We start from the raw sequence: 22,055 nt of genomic DNA on the forward strand, positions 1-22,055 counted from the left end.
ACTGTGGTATAGGTTGCCACTTTAACTCGGATTTGATCACTGGCCCAAGAACTTCCATATGCTATGGGTGCAGCCAAAAAAGAAAAAAAAATAACAAACCCAAAGCTTAATCAATTCAAAGTCACACATGTAGAATGAGGCAAAACCAACATTTGAGCCCAAATCATCGCTCTTTCTGCTCACTGCTTTCTGAAGCTTACAGTATAAGACTGGAGCAAGAAAAAGGGTAACTGGGAGTTCCTGTCACGGCTCAGCAGAAGCGAATCTGACTAGTATCTATGAGGACACAGGTTCAATCCCTGGCCTTGCTCAGTGGGTTAAGTAGGGATCCGGTGTTGCCATGAGCTGTGGTGTAGGTTGCAGACGGAGCTTGGATCTGGTGTTGCTGTGGCTGTGGCGTAGGCCAGCAGCTACAGTTCTGATCTGACCCCTAGCCTGGGAACCTCCATGTGCCATGGCTGCAGCCCTGAAAAAAAAAGAAAAAGAAAAAGGGTAACTGGCAATAATTTCCTTCATTTTTTGGAAGTTATTTAGCCCATTCCCATAAATCCAGCTCCACTGTGAACCCATAGATCCTATGCCTCCTTAGACAAAGGGAGTGTCAGTCATAGTAGTTCTTCAGGACATTGCCATGGTTACCAAACAGAGTCCAGTGCACCAGCCCGAACATTCCAGAAAGGATGGGGAAGACCGGAGATGGCCTTCTTCAACTTGTATCAGTTGGGATATCAAAATCCCTTTCGGAACAAGAAAAGGGACACAACTGAAAAAACAAGTAAGGGGAATACAGAATAGAGGGTAAAAAGGGCTGCTTCTTAGACATTTCTTTTCTCACCATGGGTTAGAGTTTTATCCCCCCAAGATCAACAATTACACTAGTTAAAATTATGGAGTAGGGAAGGTATCCATTCACCTTCCCTCTCTTATTATTTGATAGCCTTATTAAGACACTCCGTTTATCCAACTGAATAAATGTATTCTTTTTTTTTTTTTGTCTTTTTTGCCATTTCTTGGGCCACTCCTGCGGCATATGGAGGTTCCCAGGCTAGGCTAGGGGACAAATCGGAACCTACGCCAGAGCCACAGCAACGCAGGATCCGAGCCTTGTCTGCAACCTACACCACAGCTCACGGCAACGCCAGATCCTTAACCCACTGAGCAAGGCCAGGGATCGAACCCTCAACCTCATGGTTCCTAGTCAGATCCATTTCCGCTGCACTACGATGGGAACTCCAAGATTAAGGTCTTAAGAGATGACCTGCTTGTATGCACACAGGGAAGGAGAACGGGTATTCCAGGCAGAATGGAGAAGCCTGTGAAGGGAATTAGGGCGGGCAGGTACTGAAGCAAAAGTTGCCTTTGGGGTAGAGGGAGGGGATAACTGGGAAAGGATAAAGCATAAAGTTACGACTGAGAAGGACTGATCTTGCACAGGCCTCTCCTGAGGGCTCTCGTTCTCTTTCTAATTTCATCAGAGAAGCTCTGTTTCACATACTCAGCTTTGAGGTAAGATTTGTACCAAGAATTCCATTAATGAAGCCTAGAAATCCCTTAATAGCACTACCCCGACCCTCCCTTGCCTGCACCTGCCCCACCAGTCCCAGCATTACCATGTGGATGCTGAGTTCCTCACCCTCTCCCAGAGAAACACACTTAGCCCAACCCACAAATGTCCCTTGTTCCATTTTGGGTTATTACATATTGCCCTCCGTGGAGTTCCTGTCGTAGCTCAGCGGAAACGAATCTGCCTGGGATCCATGAGGACGCAGGTTCGATCCCTGATCTCTCTCCGTGGCTTAAGGATCCTGTGTTGCCGTGAGCTGTAGTGTAGGTCGAAGATGTGGCTCGGATCCTGCGTGGCTTGGCTGTGGTATAGGCTTGCGGCTGTAGCTCTGATTCGACCCCTAGCCTAGGAAGCTCTATCTGCCATGGGTGTGGCCCTAAAAAGATTTAAAAAATAAAAATAAAAAAAATATAGATTAGCCCTCCTGTTAGGACAGTTGATAATGTAACCCTCTGAGACTACCCCTTGTGCTTCCCCTTCCCCATCCTGGCTTCTTCAGTGTAGTTATGTCTCTGAATGTGATGGATAACGCTCTGGTGATGGTTACTTTATATAGAAAAAAGGAGATTATGTGAGTGAGCCTAATCTTATCACACAAGCCCTAAGAGCAGAGTGTATTTTCCAGCCAGCAGCAAAAGAGGAGTCCAAGAGGACTGGAAGCACGAGCAGGATCTGACACATCACTGCTGGTTTTGGAGATGGAGGGGGGCGGGCAGCGTGCCAAGGAATGTGGTGGCATTTAGGGGCTCAGAGTGTCCCAGCTGACCCTCGGTCCTGTAACCACAGAAAAACTGAAATTCTGTGAATAACCTGAATGAGCCTGGAAATAGATTCCTCTCTAAAGCCTCCAGATAAGACTCCAGCCCAGCCAACGCCTTGATTTCAACCTTGTGAGACTAAGCAGAGATTGCCAGACTTCTGGCTTATAAAACTGTGAGATAATAAGTAGATATCGTTTCAAGCCATTTGGGATACAGCAATAGAACCCTCATAAAGGTTAAATCCGTAGTCTTGTAGTCTTGCAAATATCTAAAAATTGGCCACTGCTAAGCCAAATAATGTCACTATAATTACTTTTTTTGTTCAACTTTTTGTTTATCCCTGGAGGTAAGAATTGCCACCATTTTTTGGGGTTTTTTTGGTGGGTTGGTTGTTTTGTTTTGTTTTGTTTTTTGCATTTTAGGGCCACGCTTGCATCATATGGAGGTTCCCAGGCTAGGGGTGGAATCAGAGCTACATCTACCAGCCTACACCACAGCTCATGGCACATCAGAGCCCCAGCCCACTGAGCAAGGCCAGGGATCGAACCTGAAACCTCATGGTTACTAGTCAGATTAATTTCCACTGCACCACAAAGGGAACGCCTTCCCCCCATTTTTTCATTTGCCTGGTTTTCCGTGTAACTACTGCTACTTTTTTCCCCAAATTATTTCAACCTCTCTGTCAAAGGCCCAATGTATTTCTTCCAAGCATTCAAAACACAACAATCAATTCCTCTTCTCCCAAATTTCCTCTCTCCTAATCCTACTCTTTTTTTTTTTTTTTGTCTTTTTGCCTTTTCTAGGGCCACTCTCACAGCATATGGAGGTTCCCAGGCTAGGGGTCTAATCAGAGCTGTAGCCGCTGGCCTACACCAGAGCCACAGCAACGTGGGATCCGAGCCTCATCTGTAATCTATACCACAGCTCACCGCAACGCCAGATCCTTAACCCACGGAGCGAGGCCAGGGATTGAACCTGCAACCTCATGGTTCCTAGTCAGATTCATTAACCACTGAGCCACGACGGGAATGCCCTATTCCTACTCTTACCTTCTCCTACTCCGGGTGCATCGCTCTTGTTCTAAAACTTGCTTTTGCCTCTCGCCAAGATTTTATTCTCTCTTTCCTGGATCCCACATTTTCATTTATTTATTTATGTATGTATATATTTACGTATTTATTTTTGACCGGGCCCATGTCATGTGTAAGTTCCCAGGCTAGGGGTCGGATCGGAGCTGCACCTGCTGGCCTGCGCCACAGCCACAGCAACTCAGGATTGAAGCACAACAGGACTTCTGGATCCCACATTTTCTTTCTCAGTTTACTCTCTCCCTTTCCTGGAGTATATCTTGAGTAGCTTTCTAGGAATGTGTAGGAGGTATATTTCTGAGTGCAGAATAGTTCTATTCTACCATCACACTTGCTCTTCCAGATAAGGAATTCTAGGTTGAAAATCATTTTCTGAGAACTTTGGAGGTATCCGTTTATTACCCTCTAACTTCCAGTTGGACTCATGCATGCTATATTTCTTTCTTTTTGTTGTTATTGTTGTTGTCTTTTGTCTTTTTAGGGCACTCGCGGCATATGGAGGTTCCCAGGCTAGGGGTCGAATCCAAGCTACAGCTACTGGCCTCCACCACAGCCACAGCAACACCAGATCGGAGCCGCGTTCGTGACCTACACCACAGCTTGAGGCAACGCTGGATCCTTAACCCACTGAGCAAGGCCAGGGATGGAACCCGCAACCTCATGGTTCCTAGTCGGATTCGTTTCTGCTGCACCACAATAAGAACTCCGTATGCTATATTTCTCTTCTGAAGCTTTTCATTTTCTTTTGGTTCCCCAGTGTTCTGAAATTTCATAATGTTGGAAGCTGCTGTAGGTCTTTTTTCATTCACTGTGATAGACATTCCTTGACAATCTGGAAGCTCGTGCCCTTCATTTCTGACAACTTTTCCTTTATTATTTCTTTATGAATTTGTTCTCTATTTCCTCTCTTCTTTTTGGAACTTCGAGTTGTCAGCTCTAAAACCTCCTGAACTCACCAACTCACCCTCTGTATTTCCTTTGGGTTTTTTAAAAAAAAATTTACTCTTTTGGGGAGTTCCCATTGTGGCTCAGTGGAAATGATCCCGACTAGTGTCCGTGAGGATGCAGGTTCCATCCCTGGCCTCGCTCAGTGGGTTATGGATCCGGCATTGCCATGAGCTGTGGTGTAGGTTGCAAACGTGACTCGGATCCCCAGTTGCTGCACCTGTGGCTGTGGTGTAGGCCAGCAGCTGTGGCTCTGACTCGACTCCTAGCCTGGGAGCCTCCATATGGCACAGGTGTGGGCCTAAAGAACTAAAAAAATAAAAATAAAAATAAATTAAAAATTTTTTAAACCTTTTTGGGAGGTTTCCTCAATTTTACCTTGCAACCTTCTGTGTTAACTATCTTTTGCTGTGTACCCTAAACAACAGAGATTTAAAACAACAAACACTAATTACCTTACTGTTTCTGTGAATCGGGACTCCAGAAGCAGTCTTAGCTAGGTGGTTCTGGCCCAGGGTTCTTCATGTGGTTGCAGACAGGATGTCAGCAGGGCTGCAGTCGTCTCATGGCTGCAGGCTTCGGTTTCTCTCTGGCTGTTGACAAGACACCACAGTTTCTCATCACATGGGCCTCCCCATAAGCTGCTGGAGAGCTTCACGTGGCAGTTAACTTTCCTCTGGCAGAGGAGGTGATGAGAGAGAGAGGGAGAAAGGGAGAGAGGAAGGAGGAAGGAAGCCACGGCGCCTTTTTACGACCTAGCCTCGGAACTATCATTTCCACCTCATTCTCTCTGTTAGAAGAGAGTCGCTGAATCCAGCCCACACGCGGGGGGGGGGGGGGGGGGGGTAATAAGAAAGACTCTGCAGACACTTGGGAAAATCACCACCTTTTCTATCAGGATATTTTATTTTGCTTGCTATATTTTTAATTTCCAAGGGCCATTTTTGGTCCTCTTTTTTCCTTTTCCATATCTGCTTTTTTTTTTTTCCCTTCAGGGGTCTCATATTTTATCTGAAATGCTTTTCTGTTCCCTGTATTAGCTGTGTTTCCTCTGGGCCCTTTTTCCTTTGAGCTTGTATTGGTCTCTGTTTTACTCATTGATAACTACTGTCAAATAACGGGTGATCCTTGGCTCTATTTTACTTTAAGAGTGAGGAACTAGGGAGTTCCCGTTGTGGCTCAGCATTAACGAGCCCTACTAGTAAAGATGCATGAGGTTTTGGGTTCGATCCCTGGCCTCGCTCAGTGGGTTAAGGATCCAGCATTGCTGTGAGCTGTGGTGTAGGTCGAAGACTTGGCTCAGATTCCACACTGCTGTGACTGTGGTGCAGGCTGGCAGCTGTAGCTCCAATTCAATCCCTAGCCTGGGAACTTCCATAAGCTGCGGGTGTGGCCCTAAGAAGACCAAAAAAAAAAAAAAGTGAGGAACTAAAGGACTGAATGGAAGCCTAGGGGGTGGTGGGTAGTTACCCACTGTGGGCTTTATAGGGAGCTCTCCTCTGGATCTCTACACTTGCTCCAGAGAGGAACCCTGTAATTGCTTCTTTCTCTGGGGATTAGTTATATGCTTGTCTGCCAGGATCCTGGGACCAAGACAGGAGATGGAAGTATTGAGAGTCTTACTTTCGAGAATCTCGATTTTCACTTAATCATATTTTCAGTCCTGCACCATATGTCATCCTCCACAGTAAAACCTGTCCGAGAGTGCATTGCCTCCTAGATTCAGTTGGTCTGAAGAAATCTACCCCCCCCCCAGTTTTATTGCGATATAATCAACATATAATATTAAGACGTATGATATGTTGATTTGATACACTTAGACACTGCAAAATGATAACCACCATAGCATTATCTCCAACACCTCCATCACATCACATAATTGCTGTTTCTTTCTTGTGGTAAGAACATTTAAGATCTGCTCTCAGTACCTTTCAGGAATGTAATACAACATAATTACCTATAATCACCACGCTGTGCAGCGGATTCCCAGAACTTATTCATCTGACATCTGGCAGTTTGAATCCTTTGGCCAAAATCTCGCCCCCTCCTACCCCCAGCTCCTGGAGACTACCATTCTACTCCGTTCCTGAGTTTCACTTCTTTAGATGTTACATATAAGGAAGGTCATATAGCATTGGTCTCTTTCTTCCTTCTTCTCTTTCTTTCTCTCAGGGCTGTACTTGTAGTACAATGGACGTTCCCAGGCTAGGGCTCCAATCGAGCTGCGACTTCTGGCTTACGCCACCACCACAGCCACACCAGATCTGAGCCACATCTGCAGCCTACACCACGGCTCACGGCAACGCTGGATCCTTAACCCACTGAGCGAGGCCAGGGATCGAACCTGCATCCTCATGGATACTAGTCGGGTCCATTACTGCTGAGGCATGACAGGAACTCCCTATTTGTCTTTTTCTGTCTGACTTATTTTACTCCACATAATGCCCTCGATTTGTCTTTTTCTGACTTATTTCACTCGCATAATGGCCTCAAAGTTCATCCAAAGTTGAAGCACAGGGCAGGATTTCCTTCGTTCTCATGAGTGAATAACACTCCATTGCGTATGTATACACCACATCTTCTCTCTCCATTCATCCATTGGCAGATAATGCAAATAGGTTTCCATAGCTTGGCTATTGTGAATAATGCTGCAGCAAACACAAGAGTGAGGATGTCCCTTCAAGATCCTGTTTTCATTTCCTTTAGATATATAGCCATGAGTGGGCTTGCTGGACAGAAAAATCTTTTTATCTCCTCATCAGGGCATGGTGGTTTGCCTGCTTGTGCAACATATGTTGTAGACAAAACATGAGTTGTGATCACCTTTCTGTTCTGAGACCTAATTTTTTTTTTTCAGTGACACCCACAGCATGTGGAAGTTCCTAGGTCAGGAGTCGAACCGGTGCCACAGCAACCCAAGCCACTGCAGTGACAACACTGACTCCTTAACCCACTGAGCCACAAGGAAACACCACAAAATGGTAAGAAACTCATATCCATTTTAACTCAAAGTGCAATTTTTAAAGTTTTATTGAGCTGGTCTGAATCTTTCAACTTAGTTTTTACACAAACCATTGCTCTTTTTTAAAGGAAGTCCCACTGTGGCTCAGCAGTAACAAACCCGACTAGTATCCTTGAGGATGCGGGTTCAATCCCTGGCCTTGCTCAGTGGGTGAAGGATCTGATGTTGCTGTGGCTGTGACATAGGCCAGCAGATGCAGCTCCAATTTGACGCCTAGCCTTGGAACTACCATATGCTGTGGGTGCGGCCCTAAAAAGACACACACACACACACACACACAAACCATAAAATAAAAAATTTTTAAAACACACATTCCATTAGTTTCAATAATATTTCATTAAACTAAAATACCGCAATCACAAAGTAAAACTGGCATAAAAATTATTGGAGGGAGAAAACCACAGTTGACTTGTAGCATGCATAGGATTTAACTTGTGGGAGCAGAAGTATCCAGGTATGCTAGAGAGCAGCTCTTGGGTGCAGCTGGAGTGTTGCAGGCATCTTTTAATATGTTTTTCAGAGGACACAGAGAACACTAAGCTAGCAAGCTTCTTCTAGGAGTTCCCATTGTGGCACAGTGGAAACGGATCCAACTAGGAACCCTGAGGTGGTGAGTTCGATCCCTGGCCTGCCTCAGTGGGTTAAGGATTGGGCATTGCTGTAAGCTGTGGTATAGGTTGCAGACATGGCTTGGATCTGGCGTTGCTGTGGTCCTGGCGTAGGCCAGCAACTGTAGCTCCAATTCAACCCCTAGCCTGGGGAACCTCCATATGCCTCAGGTACAGCCCTGAAAAGAAAAAAAAAAAAAAAAGAAAAGAAGAAGAAAAAAGAGCTTCTACTCTAGATAATGTGGAGCTATTCACATTTAATATTCTAAAATGTAACAAGAAACTAGGACATCCTACAGAATTACCAATAAAAACTTAGATGACCTTGTCCTGGACCAAGTTGGAGATTCCTGACTATTTGCCAAATTCAATTTGTGGGTTAGGATGCAGGGGAGGAATAAATGTGAGATCCCCTTCCAGACACAATTTAGATGCTTAGAATTCCTTGTGGTGAAATATCACCCAAGTGAAACCAACTATGTCAATTCTATTTCTGGTACTACCACCTTTTCTGCGAAGATGTTCGGGGGACTTGGCTACCCTCTGCCAAGTCTGGCTACAGTATGCCCTTCTGACTTCCACCTGAAAATCCCACCCACTAGTACTTAGATTCTATTGCTGGTCTTCCCTCGAAGCCATTTGAGCTGCCCCAGAGCTGAAGTCTGGGCCCACATGGCCAAGCCCTGGGGCACACAGGCTGACTCAAGAAGCTCAGCATCACTTCAGGTGAGGATCCAAAAAAAAAAAAAAAGGGTATGAAACTTCAGGGAGTTGGAGTGTTAAGCCCCAGAGGAACCTATCAAGACAAAGTTCCGTGTATGTGGCTCTCCTCCTAGGACTTTTGTCTTTCTAGAATGATTAGTACCATAATCATACGTCTCAAGGGTGCACTTGGGACTTTCTGACAATCCTATTAAGGCAATCATTTCACATGCCCTCTTTCCTCAAATCTTTCAAATCCCCTCTCATTCTCACTCTGAGCGGATAACTTCTTTGCTCCTTTTTTAAAAAAATGGAAGCAGGAGTTCCTGTCATGGCTCAGTGGTTAAGGATCTGTCATTGCTGCACATGTAGCATAGGCTGCAGCTGTAGCTCGGGTCTGATCCCTGGTCCGGAAACTCCATATGCTGCAGGGTGGCCCAAAAAAACAAACAAAAAAAAAATTTGAATTTTTTAAAAAAGGAGGAGTTCCCCTTGCAGTGCAGTGGAAACGAATCCGACTAGGAACCATGAGATTGTGGGTCCGATCCCTGGCCTCGCTCAGTGGGTTAAAGATCCGGTATTGCCGTGAGCTGTGGTGTAGGTCGCAGACGCAGCTTGAATCTGGCATTGCTGTGGCTCTGGCATAGGCCAGCAGCTGTAGCTCTGATTAGACCCCTAGCCTGGGAACCTCTGTATCCCGTGGGTGCGGCCCCAGAAAAGACAAAAAAAGAAAAAGAAAAGAAAAGAAACTAGAAGCAATACTTTCCATCGTCACATCCAACATTCCACTGCATCTATACCTTCCCTCTGGTACAAGGAATGAATGAACGGTCTCCATTTGTGGACGGGATCACACCCCTTCTCACCGCAAAGATGTTGCTCCTGAAATTATCCCCATCTCCCTGTTTTTTTCTTCCTCCCAGATCATTTAAGTATACAAATGTGCTGTAATCTCTTCCATCTGGGGGGGAAAAAAAAGAACTCTCTCTTGACCATAAGGTCACATCAAGCTGTTGTCCCCATTTCCTTCCCCAGCAACCTCTCCCCCATCTCACCCCCTTGAGATTATACCAAAACTCCTGGAAAAATCAGACTCATCAACAAGAGAAAACCACACTGATTGGCCTCGCTTCATTTATTTTTTTAATGCTTTTTAGGGCCATGCTCGAGGCATATGGAGGCTCCCAGGCTAGGGATCCATTTGGAGTTACAGCTGCCGGCCTACACCACAACCACAGCAATGCAGGATCCGAACCGTGTCTGCAACCTACACCGCAGCTCATGGCAATGCCAAGATCCTTAACCCATGGTGCAAGAACAGGGATTGAACCTGCAACCTCAGGGTTCCTAGTTGGATTCGTTTCTGCTGCGCCACAACAGGAACTCCTGATTGGCCTCACTTAAAATCCGTGGTCACTAAACTCAAGTGGACTTGTATGGCTGCTAAGAAGTCAGACTGTATTTCCTTGTTCTGCGCATTCTCTCACTCTCCCGGAGGCTTCTTCACACCTTCTCCTTCCTCAAACCTCTAACACTTCCTCTCCTGTCCTCACTCTCAGATTGTGACTTGCCTTTCACAGTGAAAACAGAAGAAACTGGAAGGTTTCTACAACCTCTCACAAACCATATCGATCCATCTAACCTCATCTGAGCCCATAAAAGTCTTTTCATAATGAATGAATGGTCTGCATACCTATTAAGACCAACCCCTCCACCCGTACATCAGAGCTCCTATTTTTTGCCTAGTCAAGGACACGGCTTTCATAGTCCTCACACTCTATTGCATCAGTTTTTCCAACTCTGACCCTTCCCATCTGCGAGCTAGTCATCATCCTAAGACAAATTTACCCTCAAGACACTGCCCACCAACAGGAGGAGTCTCAGAAGCAACTCAACAGGGTGGGGTGGGGGGGTAAAGAGGGCTTGGATTTATTCTTGACTTGAAACAAATGCTCTCACCCTGCCAGACTCTCTAGCGACTGCCCTCCAGCCACAAACTCGGTGACTTCCAAACTCCGCACATGCAAAGGACCTCCCTTCCTCTTCCTCCACTGCTGCCTTTATCATCTGTCTTCCCAGAGGAGGGCACTAATGCGTCTTTGCGTCTTCCAACCTGCTCTTACTTCCAAATGAATCTCTTCCAAGAACAAGTACATCTCCAACCGCAAAGCTTGGGTAAAAGCTGAGCATTTGTCACTTGTATTCTCAATCTCTGAGTCCTGTCAGAGGGATACCATAAGTGCTTTCCCTACCCTGACTGGAAGGTCCTCTGCTCCATCTCCCAGTTCTGGGGACCTGCCTGTCAGGAGACAGCTGGAGATGCCATTCTTTGACTCCAGCAGAGGGCACTGTAGTTCTGGCTTTGCAAACAGGAGCCTGACTGGTACAATTCAGCCGAGAGTGAATTGGCCAAACTTCTGAGCCCCTCTGCCTTTCTAGATGGGCAAACCTACCAAAGTTTCAGAACTGTATTTTGGAAACATGTCTCAGTATCCCCATTCACCTGAAATTTGAGGGGAGCAGGGACTCAAGCTACTCATAGCTACAATCTCTCAAAGCCTAGGGAGTGGGCACCTCCCAGGGGGGAGACTTTATCTGTACTACAGTAGATAAGCCACTTTTCCCATAAGGGCCTGGTCTTTCCCCTCTGTTTTCCCCGCTAGGACTGGCACAATCCATCAGCCCACCAGGTTCCCATCTTCTTCTGCTCCCCGGATGCTGGCCATAGGAAATGCCAGCATCCGTTTCAGGCAGGGATATGCCTCTGGACAAGGTAATATTATCACATCCCTTACCCAACTCACGCCTTCTCCAGGGGGAGCAGACACCCATTAAGCTGTACATGGGGGAGCCCATTAAGAACCTAGTTCTTCAGGAGATTTTTGGGGTTTGTTTCTTTGTTTTTGCTTTCTAGGGCCGCACCTGCGACACATGGAAGTTCCCAGGCTAGGGGTCTAATCCGAGCTACATCTGCCAGCCTAAACCACAGCCACGGCAACGCAGGATCTGAGCCACATCTGCAACCTACACCACAGCTCACAGCAACACCAGATCCTTAACCCACTGAGTGAGGCCAGGGATTGAACCCGCAACCTCAGGGCTCCTAGTCGGATTTGTTTCCACTGAGCCATGATGGGAACTCCAAAGAGGATAGTTCTATCAATTCATGCTTTCCTTGATCTTTTCTGGAAGCCCGGGTTAGATGATTTCAAGAGACAGTAGAATGGGCTGGTTAAGAGCACGGGCTCTGGAGCCAAACTACTTGAGTTAAACTCAAGTCTCTGCCATGTGTTAGTCACGTGACCTCGGGCAAATTACTGAACATCTCTGGGTCTTTGTTTCTCCGTTTATAAAATACGATAATACTAGTGCCTACCTTTTATAATTGTGCTGAGCACATTCACTGGGTATTCGCTCTTTTTATTGTTGTTATCTCTAGAAGATTCATGTAATCCCTTTTATACCAAGGGGTCCGCAACCGCACTAAGCCTCTCTGTTATCTCATGCCCCATCTGCTTCCCTGGTGTTCAGAATCTTGAACAAGGGCACCGCTTTTTTTTTTTTTTTTTGACAATGATACCAGATGGAAAACTGGATGTATTCAAAGGAATGAACAACATCAGAAACAGTCGTTGTATGGGTAAATAAAAAAACTTTTTCAGGAGTTCCCATCATGGCACAGTGGTTAACGAATCCAACTAGGAACCATGAGGTTGCAGATTCGGTCCCTGCCCTTGCTCAGTGGGTTAACGATCCGGCGTTGCGGTGAGCTGTGGTGTAGGTTGCAGACGCGGCTCGGATCCCGTGTTGCTGTGGCTCTGGTGTAGGCCGGTGGCTACAGCTCTGATTCGACCCCTAGCGTGGGAACCTCCATATGCCACGGGAGCGGCCCAAAGAAATAGCAAAAAAAAAAAAAAAAAACTTTTTCATCCTTTAAATCACATTAGAAGATCATTGACTGCTTAGGCAAAAATAGTAACCATATACTGTGAGGTTTAGAAGTTACATATACAACAGTAGCACAAAGGTTAGAGGGACGATTTGGAAGTATACTGTTGTAAGGCCCCTGTAATACATAAAAAGTAGTATAACATCGCTTGGTACATTAAAGATGCATACTACAAAGCCAATCTCTTGGGATTTATTTTTTTCTTTTTATAGCCACACCTGCAGCATATGGAACTTCCGTATGGTGGAAGGGCACCACTTTGAGGAAGATATTTTTGGACATGGAGACAAAGGAACTGCCCTCCTCTGTAAATTGTGCCCTGGGGACTGGTCTGGTTCCCTGGCTTCAGGCTCCTGTCCACCTCCTCCCAAAGCACTGACAACTTCCTTGTATCAGGAAAGACAGTAAGTGCAAGCTAGCCTTCCAAATAGACCTCAGCCCCCAATTTCAATCCAAGCAACTTCAAGAGGTTAATACCCCACACCTGATGTGACCTTTTGGGGAATCATATTTTACAAATAATATCACAACCTTTTCTCTCATGCTGATTTTTTTTTTTTTTTTTTTTGCTTTTTAGGGCCACACCCACAGCATATGGAGGTTCCCCGGCTACGGGTCTAATCAGAGCTACAGCTGCTGGCCTACACCACAGCCACAGCAGCAATGCCAGATCCTAGCTGCATCTGTCACCTACACCACAGCTCCTGGCAACACCGGATTCTTAACCCACCGAGCGGGGCCAGGGATCGAACCTGCAACCTCATGGTTCCTAGTCAGATTCATTTCCACTGCGCCACGACGGGAACTCCTCTCACACAGATCATGTGTGAATTTCTGGTCAGAGTGGGATAACTCTGCGTGCAGTGACACAGACTTTAAAGCAACTACGAGTAACATCTGTTAGATATTACCACTGCTACGTACGAAGAATCTGGAACAGACGGGCAAATAACTCCAATCTGAAAGTTGGAATTCTGGGAGCCACTGAGGCAGACCCATTCTAAAAACCCTTCACCCTGAAAACACTGTGGCCGGTCAGCCCCAGTTCCAACTAACAGAGGCAATGGGCAAAGCAGTGGAAAACTAAGATTGTGTGACCATCCCAATGGCCCTGGGAAGCTTAGCATATGGAGAAATCCGCAGCGTTCATTTGCATACGTAGAGAAGACAACCAGTACTTCCGCTCAACCCGTATGTCCTTCGTGATCCATTCAAAGCGTTAAATCTGCCGTATGGCAACTCTGAATTTACGGCCTGATTCTAGAAGAATCTGGCAGGGCTCTTCATATCTGTTTCCCACAAAAAACATTTGGCACACAGTATTAACTGGGTGGATGAAGAACCTCTGTTATACCAGCTACCAACCAAATGACGGATTCACCTACCTTGTCGCAGTGGGGCTGGCGTACAAAGAGTTCACTGTATCACTCTACCCAGAACATGCCCTTTCACAGCAGCGGTGGCATGATTCTTACCTACCCCCTACTACGCTTCACCCAAGGTGGCTTCTAAAACTTGGCAGCTGGGGGAAGGTATGGGTTACCAAAATATCTTCCAGCTTGCCAAAAGCTTATCCACGGAGTAAGCCAACTTGTGCTTGATTCAAGAGGAAGGCATCCAAGTGGGTGGAACTCTCCAGCATACCTCCTAGCACACAGTAACCCACGTGGGACACTGGGAGCTACTACTTGGAAACTGAGATAACAGAGCATCATCTGGCTGTACCCTGAAGAACAATCAGTCTGAGGCCTCAGGACCAGCGAAAGAGCTCCTTTGTCAGCTGCACCCAGAGCAGTGGCCACTTGCAGTCCAGGTCCCACTGCCTACTGGGAATATGCTCTTGCTCTTTCTCTTTGGTCTACATTCACTTGACCGTGGACCTTCTGCCACCCCCCACTTAGCCTCAAGTCAAACGACCAAACTCCAATGACACTGCTTCTAGAAACTGGTCCCTCACTGCTGTAACCTGTGATGAAGTACGAATTCAACCCCTGGTTCAGTCCAGGCTTCCCCCTCTCCAATTCTCAACTGTCAAGGGAGGGGATTCAAACAGCATCCCACTCTGGTGGTATCATGGTCTCAGAGAATGTTCAAGAAGATTTCCATTAGAGTGCAAAAGCAGGGGCGGGGAGGGGGACAGAGTTGATGAATGTGTGGGGCCAAGACAGGATGAAGGGGAAATGCAGGAGCTGGGAAAGAACTCCAGAACTGAGGGGGCGTCCCCACCATCCCCCAGAGGCGAGCCAGCAATCTCAACAAACCATTTCCAAAGAGAATGGCAAACTTTCATCCAGTTCCCAACAAGCTCAAGATTCTGAGATACAGGCCAAATCTAGCCTATTTAAGCAGAATAGGAATTAATTAAAAGAATATTGGTGGGATTAAATTAAAACTGAAAAGTTTCTGCATAGCAAAGGAAACAATCAATAAAATGAAAAGGCGACCTACAGTTTGGGGAAAAAAAATTTGCAAATCATATAACTGATAAAGGGCTGATATCCAAAATATATAAGGAAGTCTTATAACCCAATAACAAAAAAACAAAAATCGAATTTAAAAATGGACAGAAGATGAGAACAGACATTTTTCCAAAGAAGACACACAAATGGCCAACAGGTATGTGAAAAGATGCTCGAGGCCACTAACCATCAGGGAAATGCAAATTAAAAAGAAAAAAAAAAAACCCACAATGAGATATCACCTTTCACCTGTTAAAGTGGCCATTATTTAAAAAAAAAGAAAAGAAAGAAAATGATAGCAAGCATAGGTAAGGAGAAAAGGGAACCCGTGTGCACTTTTGGTAGGGATTTAAATGGGTATAGCCACTACAGAAAACAATACGGCAATTTCTCAAAAAATTAAAACAGAACTACCATATGATCCAGCAAACCCACTTCCAATATCCACACACACATATATATCCAAAGGAAAAAAATATATATATATATATCTCCCCAAAGAAATTGAAATCATGATCTCAAAGAGGTATCGCCCTCTCAAATTAATTGCAGCATTATTCACAATCACCAAGACACAGAAGTAACCTAAATGTTCATCAGTGCATGAGTGGATTGTTTTAAGGTGGCATCTACATAACAATGGAATATTACTCAGCCTTTAAAAGGGGGGGGGGGAATCCTGCCATTTGCAGCAACATGGCTGAACCTTGAAGACACTATGCTGAGTGAAATAAGTCAGACACAGAAGGACAAATGCTACATGATACCACTTATATGAGGAATATAAAGATAATCAAACTCATAGAAACAGAGAATAGAATGGGAGTTGCCAGAGGCTGGGGGGAGGAAGAAACAGGGAGGGAGCAGCAAAGGCTACAGTTTCAGTTACGCAAGGTGACTAATTCCTAGAGATCCACCGTGCAGCATAGAACCTGTATGACTATTCTATACTTTAAAATGCCCTAGGAGGGTAGAGCTCATGTTAAATGCTCTTATCACAAAATAATAACAATAAACCGAGAGGGAGGGAGGAGATTTTTGGAATGGATATGTCTGCGGCATGGATTATGGCAATGGTTTCATAGGTATATACTGATCTCCAAACTCATTAAGTTGTATGTTAAATATGCACAACTTTTTGTATGTCAGTTTATGTATGTACATATGTATAAAGTAGTTTTTTGATTTTTTCTTTTTCGGGCTGCACCTGCAGCCTATGGACATTCCCAGGCTAGGGGTCAATCGGAGCTGCAGTTGAGGCCTACACCACAGCCAGAGCAACATGGGATCCTTAACCCAGTCAGCAAGGCCAGGGATCAAACCCACATCCTCGTGGATACCAGTCAGGTCCCTAACCCGCTAAGCCCCAATGGAACTCCACAATAAAGTAGTTTTCAAAAAAGGCATATTGGGAAGCACATAAAAACTGTAGAAGAAACAGAGAACCAAGTTTGGCAGAGAGTAACCAAAACCGTTGTTCAGAACAGGCTGCAGACCTAGTTGGGCACAGATACCGCTGCACTCAACTGCTGTGGTAGGCACTGCTGGCACGAAGGATGCTGGGTCCAGATACTGATGCTCGAAACAAGATACAGCCTTACTGCCCCAACTTCCAATAGAAAAAGACTTTACATGGTCCCTGTTTCTTTGCAACCTCACCTTGGATTCAAAACCTCAAGAAGATGTATTGCTTGGCCTAGCTGAAATTCTTTGCCAAGGGTTTAGCTATGAAACAGGCTGGGTATAGTAGTCTGTTTTGTAGGGTGCTATAACAAAATACTGTAGATTGGGTAATTTATAAACAATAGAAACTTATTTCTCACAGTCCTGGAGGCTGGAAGTCCAGGCTCAGGGTGCCACGTAGGGGCCTTTTCCAGGCTGCAGAATTCCTGTTGTGTCCCCACATGGCAGAGGGGCAAAGAGCTCTCTTTAAGGCCTCTTTTATTTATTTATTTATTTTATTTTTTATTTTTTTATTTTTTTGTCTTTTCTAGGCCCACTCCCGTGGCATATGGAGGTTCCCAGGCTAGGGGTCGAATCGGAGCTCTAGCCACTAGCCTACGCCAGAGCCACAGCAACGCGGGATCCGAGCCGCGTCTGCAACCTACACCACAGCTCACGGCAACGCCGGATCGTTAACCCACTGAGCAAGGCCAGGGACCGAACCCGCAACCTCATGGTTCCTAGTCGGATTCGTTAACCACTGCGCCACGATGGGAACTCCCTTTAAGGCCTCTTTTAAAGGGCCATTAACGCATTCATGAGGGCTGTGCCCTCATGACCTAATCACCTCCCAAAGCCCTACCTTCTAATACCATCACCCTGGGCATTAGGTTTTTGCCTTTTTTTTTTTGCTTTCTAGGACCACATTGGTGGCATATGGAGGTTCCCAGGCTAGAGGTTGAATCAGAGCTGTAGCTGCTGGCCTACGCCACAGCCACAGCCACGCAGGATCCAAGCCACATCTGAGACCTACACCACAGCTCACGGCAACGCCAGATCCCCAACCCACAGAGTGAGGCCAGGGATCGAATCCACATCCTCATGGTTACTCGTCGAATTCATTTCCACTGAGCCACGATGGGAACTCCAGCATTAGGTTTTCAACATGTGAATCTGGGGGTGGATGCAAACATTCGGACCATAGAACTGGGTAAGGAAGAGCTGGTCTTTGCAGCCTCTAGAATGAGATACAGATTTTGCCTCAGAGGAGACTCCCAAACCCCCATGAGAATGCTAAGTCTACACGACCTTGCCCTACACTACCTACCCAGACGCAGCCCTCTCCACTGCACCATCACCAGACCAGCTCTAAATCAAGAGCACGCAGCGACCTCTCTTAACGGTTCTAACACACTTGATATCCTGCCACCTGAAGTGTTCTTTCTGATACTATGTCCCACAAATTCCTTCTGATCCTCCAACATTTAGCTTAAAAATAATTTCCCTGGTTAGATCAATTGAAACTCTGAAATACGCCAATCCCAGGAAAGGAATATCCGTCCAGATAAGTGGCCTTTTCCACCTGCACTAACCCTAAGTATTGGTCAATATCCCGCTTCCAGCAGGAGGCCACTCAAAACCGAGGGGTCAGGGAAGAGCAAGTGGCGAGGGGAATCTTCTGATCGCTGGGTTTTCCCTCCGTCCCCTCTGTCACAGCCATTTTGACTTGACTCCTGAGATCCTGAGAATCAATGCCAGTGGCTTGGAGAGATCCCTGCCCCGCACCTGGTTGGCATGGAGACCAGAGACTCGGAAAATCAAATGACCCCATTTGCTAAATACTTAGAGCACATCTGCTCTCGTTTCAGACCAGAAGGAACCAGTACCCACTAGGCTTCCTCCGATTATCGCAGAAGATGGGAATTACTGCGTACACCAGAACAGCCACACAAGGTACCACGAAGCCGTGCGGAAGGTGTTGTTAAAGACATGTACGTATCTTGGAGTAGGCACCATGGTCGGGGCGGAAAAGATGTGTCTGAGTTCCTCAAGCATGCCTAGGACGTGGGGGGGGGGCATCGTTACAGGGCATGGCGGGTGGGGGAGAGCCAAGAAGAGGGAGAAAGTAGACGTGAATGGTGGGGTAAGCACGATAGAATAAAAATTGAATCAGACTTGGAAGCCGAAGATCCAGCTGTGAGTTCTAGTTTTGCCTTTTTTTTTTGCTTTTTAGGACCGCACCCTCAGCATATGAAGTTCCCAGGCTAGGGGTCAGTCAAATCGGAGCTGTAGCTGCCAGCCTATGGCACCAATGCAGGATCTGAACTGAGTCTGAGACCTACACCACAGCTCACAGCAACACCGGATCCCTAACCCACTGAGCGGGGCAGGGATACTAATCAGATTCATTATCGCTGAGCAGGAACTCCTTAGTTCTGCTTCTTTTAAGTGTCTCACCTGGGTACTCACTTACCCTTTGTTAATCTGCTTCCTCGTTCATTAAAAAAAAACAAAACAAAACATGGAGTTCCCGTTGTGGCACAGCAGAAATGAATCCAACTAGGAACCATGAGGCTGCACTCAGTGGGTTAAGGATCCGGCGCTGCCGTGAGCTGTGGCGTACACTGCAGATGTGGCTTGGATCTGGCGTTGCTCTGGCTGTGGTGTGGGCCACTGGCTATAGCTCCAATTGCACCCCTAGCCTGGGAACCTCCATATGCCGCAGGTGTGGCCCTAAAAGGCAAAAAAAAACAGAAAATGCCTTTCTACCGATCTTACAGAATTGTTGTGAGGATCAAACCTTTGGAATTTGAACTGAGTTTAAACTCCAAACAAGCTGTGACCTTCAGCAAATTCCTTTAACCACTTAACCTCTCTGGACCGTCTGAAAATTGGGATAATACTCTAACATTGTTGTGAAAGTTAGAAAAAATATTTTCAAAAAGCATCTAGGACAACCTACTGATACATGCAAATAGGTATAGGAATCTCCAGGGAGTTATGCTATGTAAAGAAAGCCAGTCCCGGAGTTCCTGTCGTGGAGCCATGAGGCTGCAGGCTGGATCCCTGGCCTTGCTCAGTGGGTTAAGGATCCAGCGTTGCCATGAGCTGTGATGTAGGCTGCAGACGCGGCTTGGATCCCGCATTGCTATGGCTCTGGCGTAGGCTGGTGGCTACGGCTCCAATTTGACCCCTAGCCTGGGAACCTCCATATACCGCAGGAGCGGCCCTAGAAATGGCAAAAAAAAGAAAAAATGCCAGTCCCCAAAAGGTCACATGTTGTATGATGCCATTTACATAACACTCTCTAAAAACGGCAAAATTATAGAAATGAATAATATTTATTGATTACTAAGGGGTGGAGAGAGGAGGATGTAGGTATAAAAAGACAACTCCCCAGAGTTGTCATTTTGCAAGATGTTACCTTGGTGTAGGCTCGGGGGACATGGGTAAAGAGTACATAAAGGGTACACAGGATCTCTGTGTATCATTTCTTACAACTGTATGTGAATCTACAACCATCTCAAAATTAAAGTTTAAAAAATTAAAATACTTTCAGAAATTTTAAAAGGTACAAATGAGTATCTGTTACTTCTGATAGAAAAACTTTTGGGGGGTCACGCCTGTGGCATGTGGAAGTTCCCAGGCCAGGGATCAAACCCGAACCACAGCAGAGACCTGAGCCACTGCAGTGACAGTGCCAGATCCTTAACCCACTGCACCACAAAGTAACTCCTCTAATAGCAAAACTTTTAAAAAGCTTATTATCAATCAACAGGAAAACAAGTCAAAAATTTATCGTCTACTCAATAACATATCAGGGATTTTTTAAAATAACTATTATAAAGATAGCCAGAAGATTAGGCTTTAATTCTAAGTTTAAAATACATACAAGAGAGTTCCTGTTGTGGCGCAGCAGAAACGAATCCGACTAGTATCCATGATGATGTGGGACTGATCCCTGGCCTCACTCCGGGTCAGGGATCCAGTGTTGCCATGAGCTGTGGTGTAGGTTGCAGACGCAGCTTGGATCTGGCATTGCTGTGGCTGTGGTGTAGGCCCAGCGGATACGGCTCCAATTCGACCCCTAGCCTGAGAACTTCCATATGGCATAGGTGCAGTCCTAAAAAGCAAAAAAAAAAAAAAGAATAGAAAGAAAGAGACATATTTTAGGAGTTCCTGTGGTGGCTCAGTGGGTTAGGAACCCAGCTAGCATCCAGGAGGATGTGGGTTTGATCCCTTAGTGGGTTAAAGGATCTGACGTTGCCCCAAGCTGTGGTGGATGCAGCTTGGATCTGGTATTGTTGTGGCTGTGTGGCGTAGGCCAGTAGCTATGGTTCCAATTCAACCCCTAGCCTGGGAACCTCCATAAGCCCCCATAAGGGTGCAGCCCTAAAAAGACAAAAAAAAAAAAAAATTACAAATTTTCTATGTTGGTATAATTAGATTAGTCCAAATAAAGAGTAAAACTCTAAACAAAGGAAAATCTAGGTAACGCTGATATTACTTCAATATTTTATTTTATTTTATTTTGTCTTTTTGCCTTTTCTAGGGCCGCTCCCATGGCATATGGAGGTTCTCAGACTAGGGGTCGAATCGGAGCTGTAGCCACCAGCCTACACCAGAGCCAGAGCAATGCGGGATCCGAGCTGCGTCTGCAACCTACACCACAGCTCACAGCAACGCCGGATCCTTAACCCACTGAGCAAAGCCAGGGATCGAACCTGCAGCCTCATGGTTCCTACTCGGATTCATTAACCACTGAGCCACGACGAGAACTCCCTTATTTCAAAATTTTAAAAATACTTAACACAACGTTTAGAGCATAACAGGTGCTTAATAAATGATATCTATTAGCAATATCTAAACATACAGTAGCATCATTGTTAAATTTCAGAGAATTACTTGGAATGAGCAAAAGGGGGAAAATAAGAACCAGCAGACCCATCTTCGCACATTTTGCAAGTGGGGGGGGGCCACTTGTTTTTCTACCACCTTGGCCCCTGAGAAAACTCTTGGAGACGGGCTTAGAGTAGAAGCAGAAAGAACCAAGACTGATTCCACTGACCATGAAGGCTGTGAGATGCTGGAATCCGGAAGAGGAACTGGGTGTGGTGACCACAGGTCCAGGACTTCTCAGCACCTGGTCAGGCCCAGTTGCTAGGCTGGGCTTGTGATGCCCTGAGGCATAAAAAGGAGCAGAGACCTCTAAGTAATTCGATAACCTGCCCTTCCTCCAACCACTCAGTCCCCAATCAGGTCTTCAGAGTCCCCCTGACTGATGCTCAGAACTTCAGCTTCTGGCGGTCCCACAGTCCGGGAGCGCGCCCAGAGGAAACCACGCCATGGATCCGGAGCCCCCGCCACTGCCTCATTAAAAGCCCAATGACCAGGTTAGGCTGGACGGGTGGGGTGGGAGGTCAAGGAAAGTACGACTCCTTCCCCTCCCCTCACTGAAATCCTTGGAGACCCTTTCCTTCCTCGTCAGAGTCAGAGGATGGAACAGGAGGTTTT

The 22,055-nt window shown here is 46.0% G+C and overlaps 1 protein-coding gene across 1 annotated transcript; it reads left to right on the forward strand.

Annotated features, from left to right (window-relative positions):
* The first annotated feature begins 696 nt into the window (after nt 1–696).
* On the forward strand, nt 697–21,998 carry TEX49 (testis expressed 49). Its single transcript, XM_047785707.1, has 3 exons — nt 697–775; nt 18,410–18,532; nt 21,790–21,998. Exons 1-3 carry the CDS (start codon nt 697–699, stop codon nt 21,996–21,998), a joined length of 411 nt encoding a protein of 136 aa, XP_047641663.1.
* Nucleotides 21,999–22,055: the final 57 nt, after the last annotated feature.

This window comes from Phacochoerus africanus, chromosome 7 (genome assembly GCF_016906955.1).
Source record: "Phacochoerus africanus isolate WHEZ1 chromosome 7, ROS_Pafr_v1, whole genome shotgun sequence".
Classification (NCBI taxonomy): Eukaryota; Metazoa; Chordata; class Mammalia; order Artiodactyla; family Suidae; genus Phacochoerus; species Phacochoerus africanus.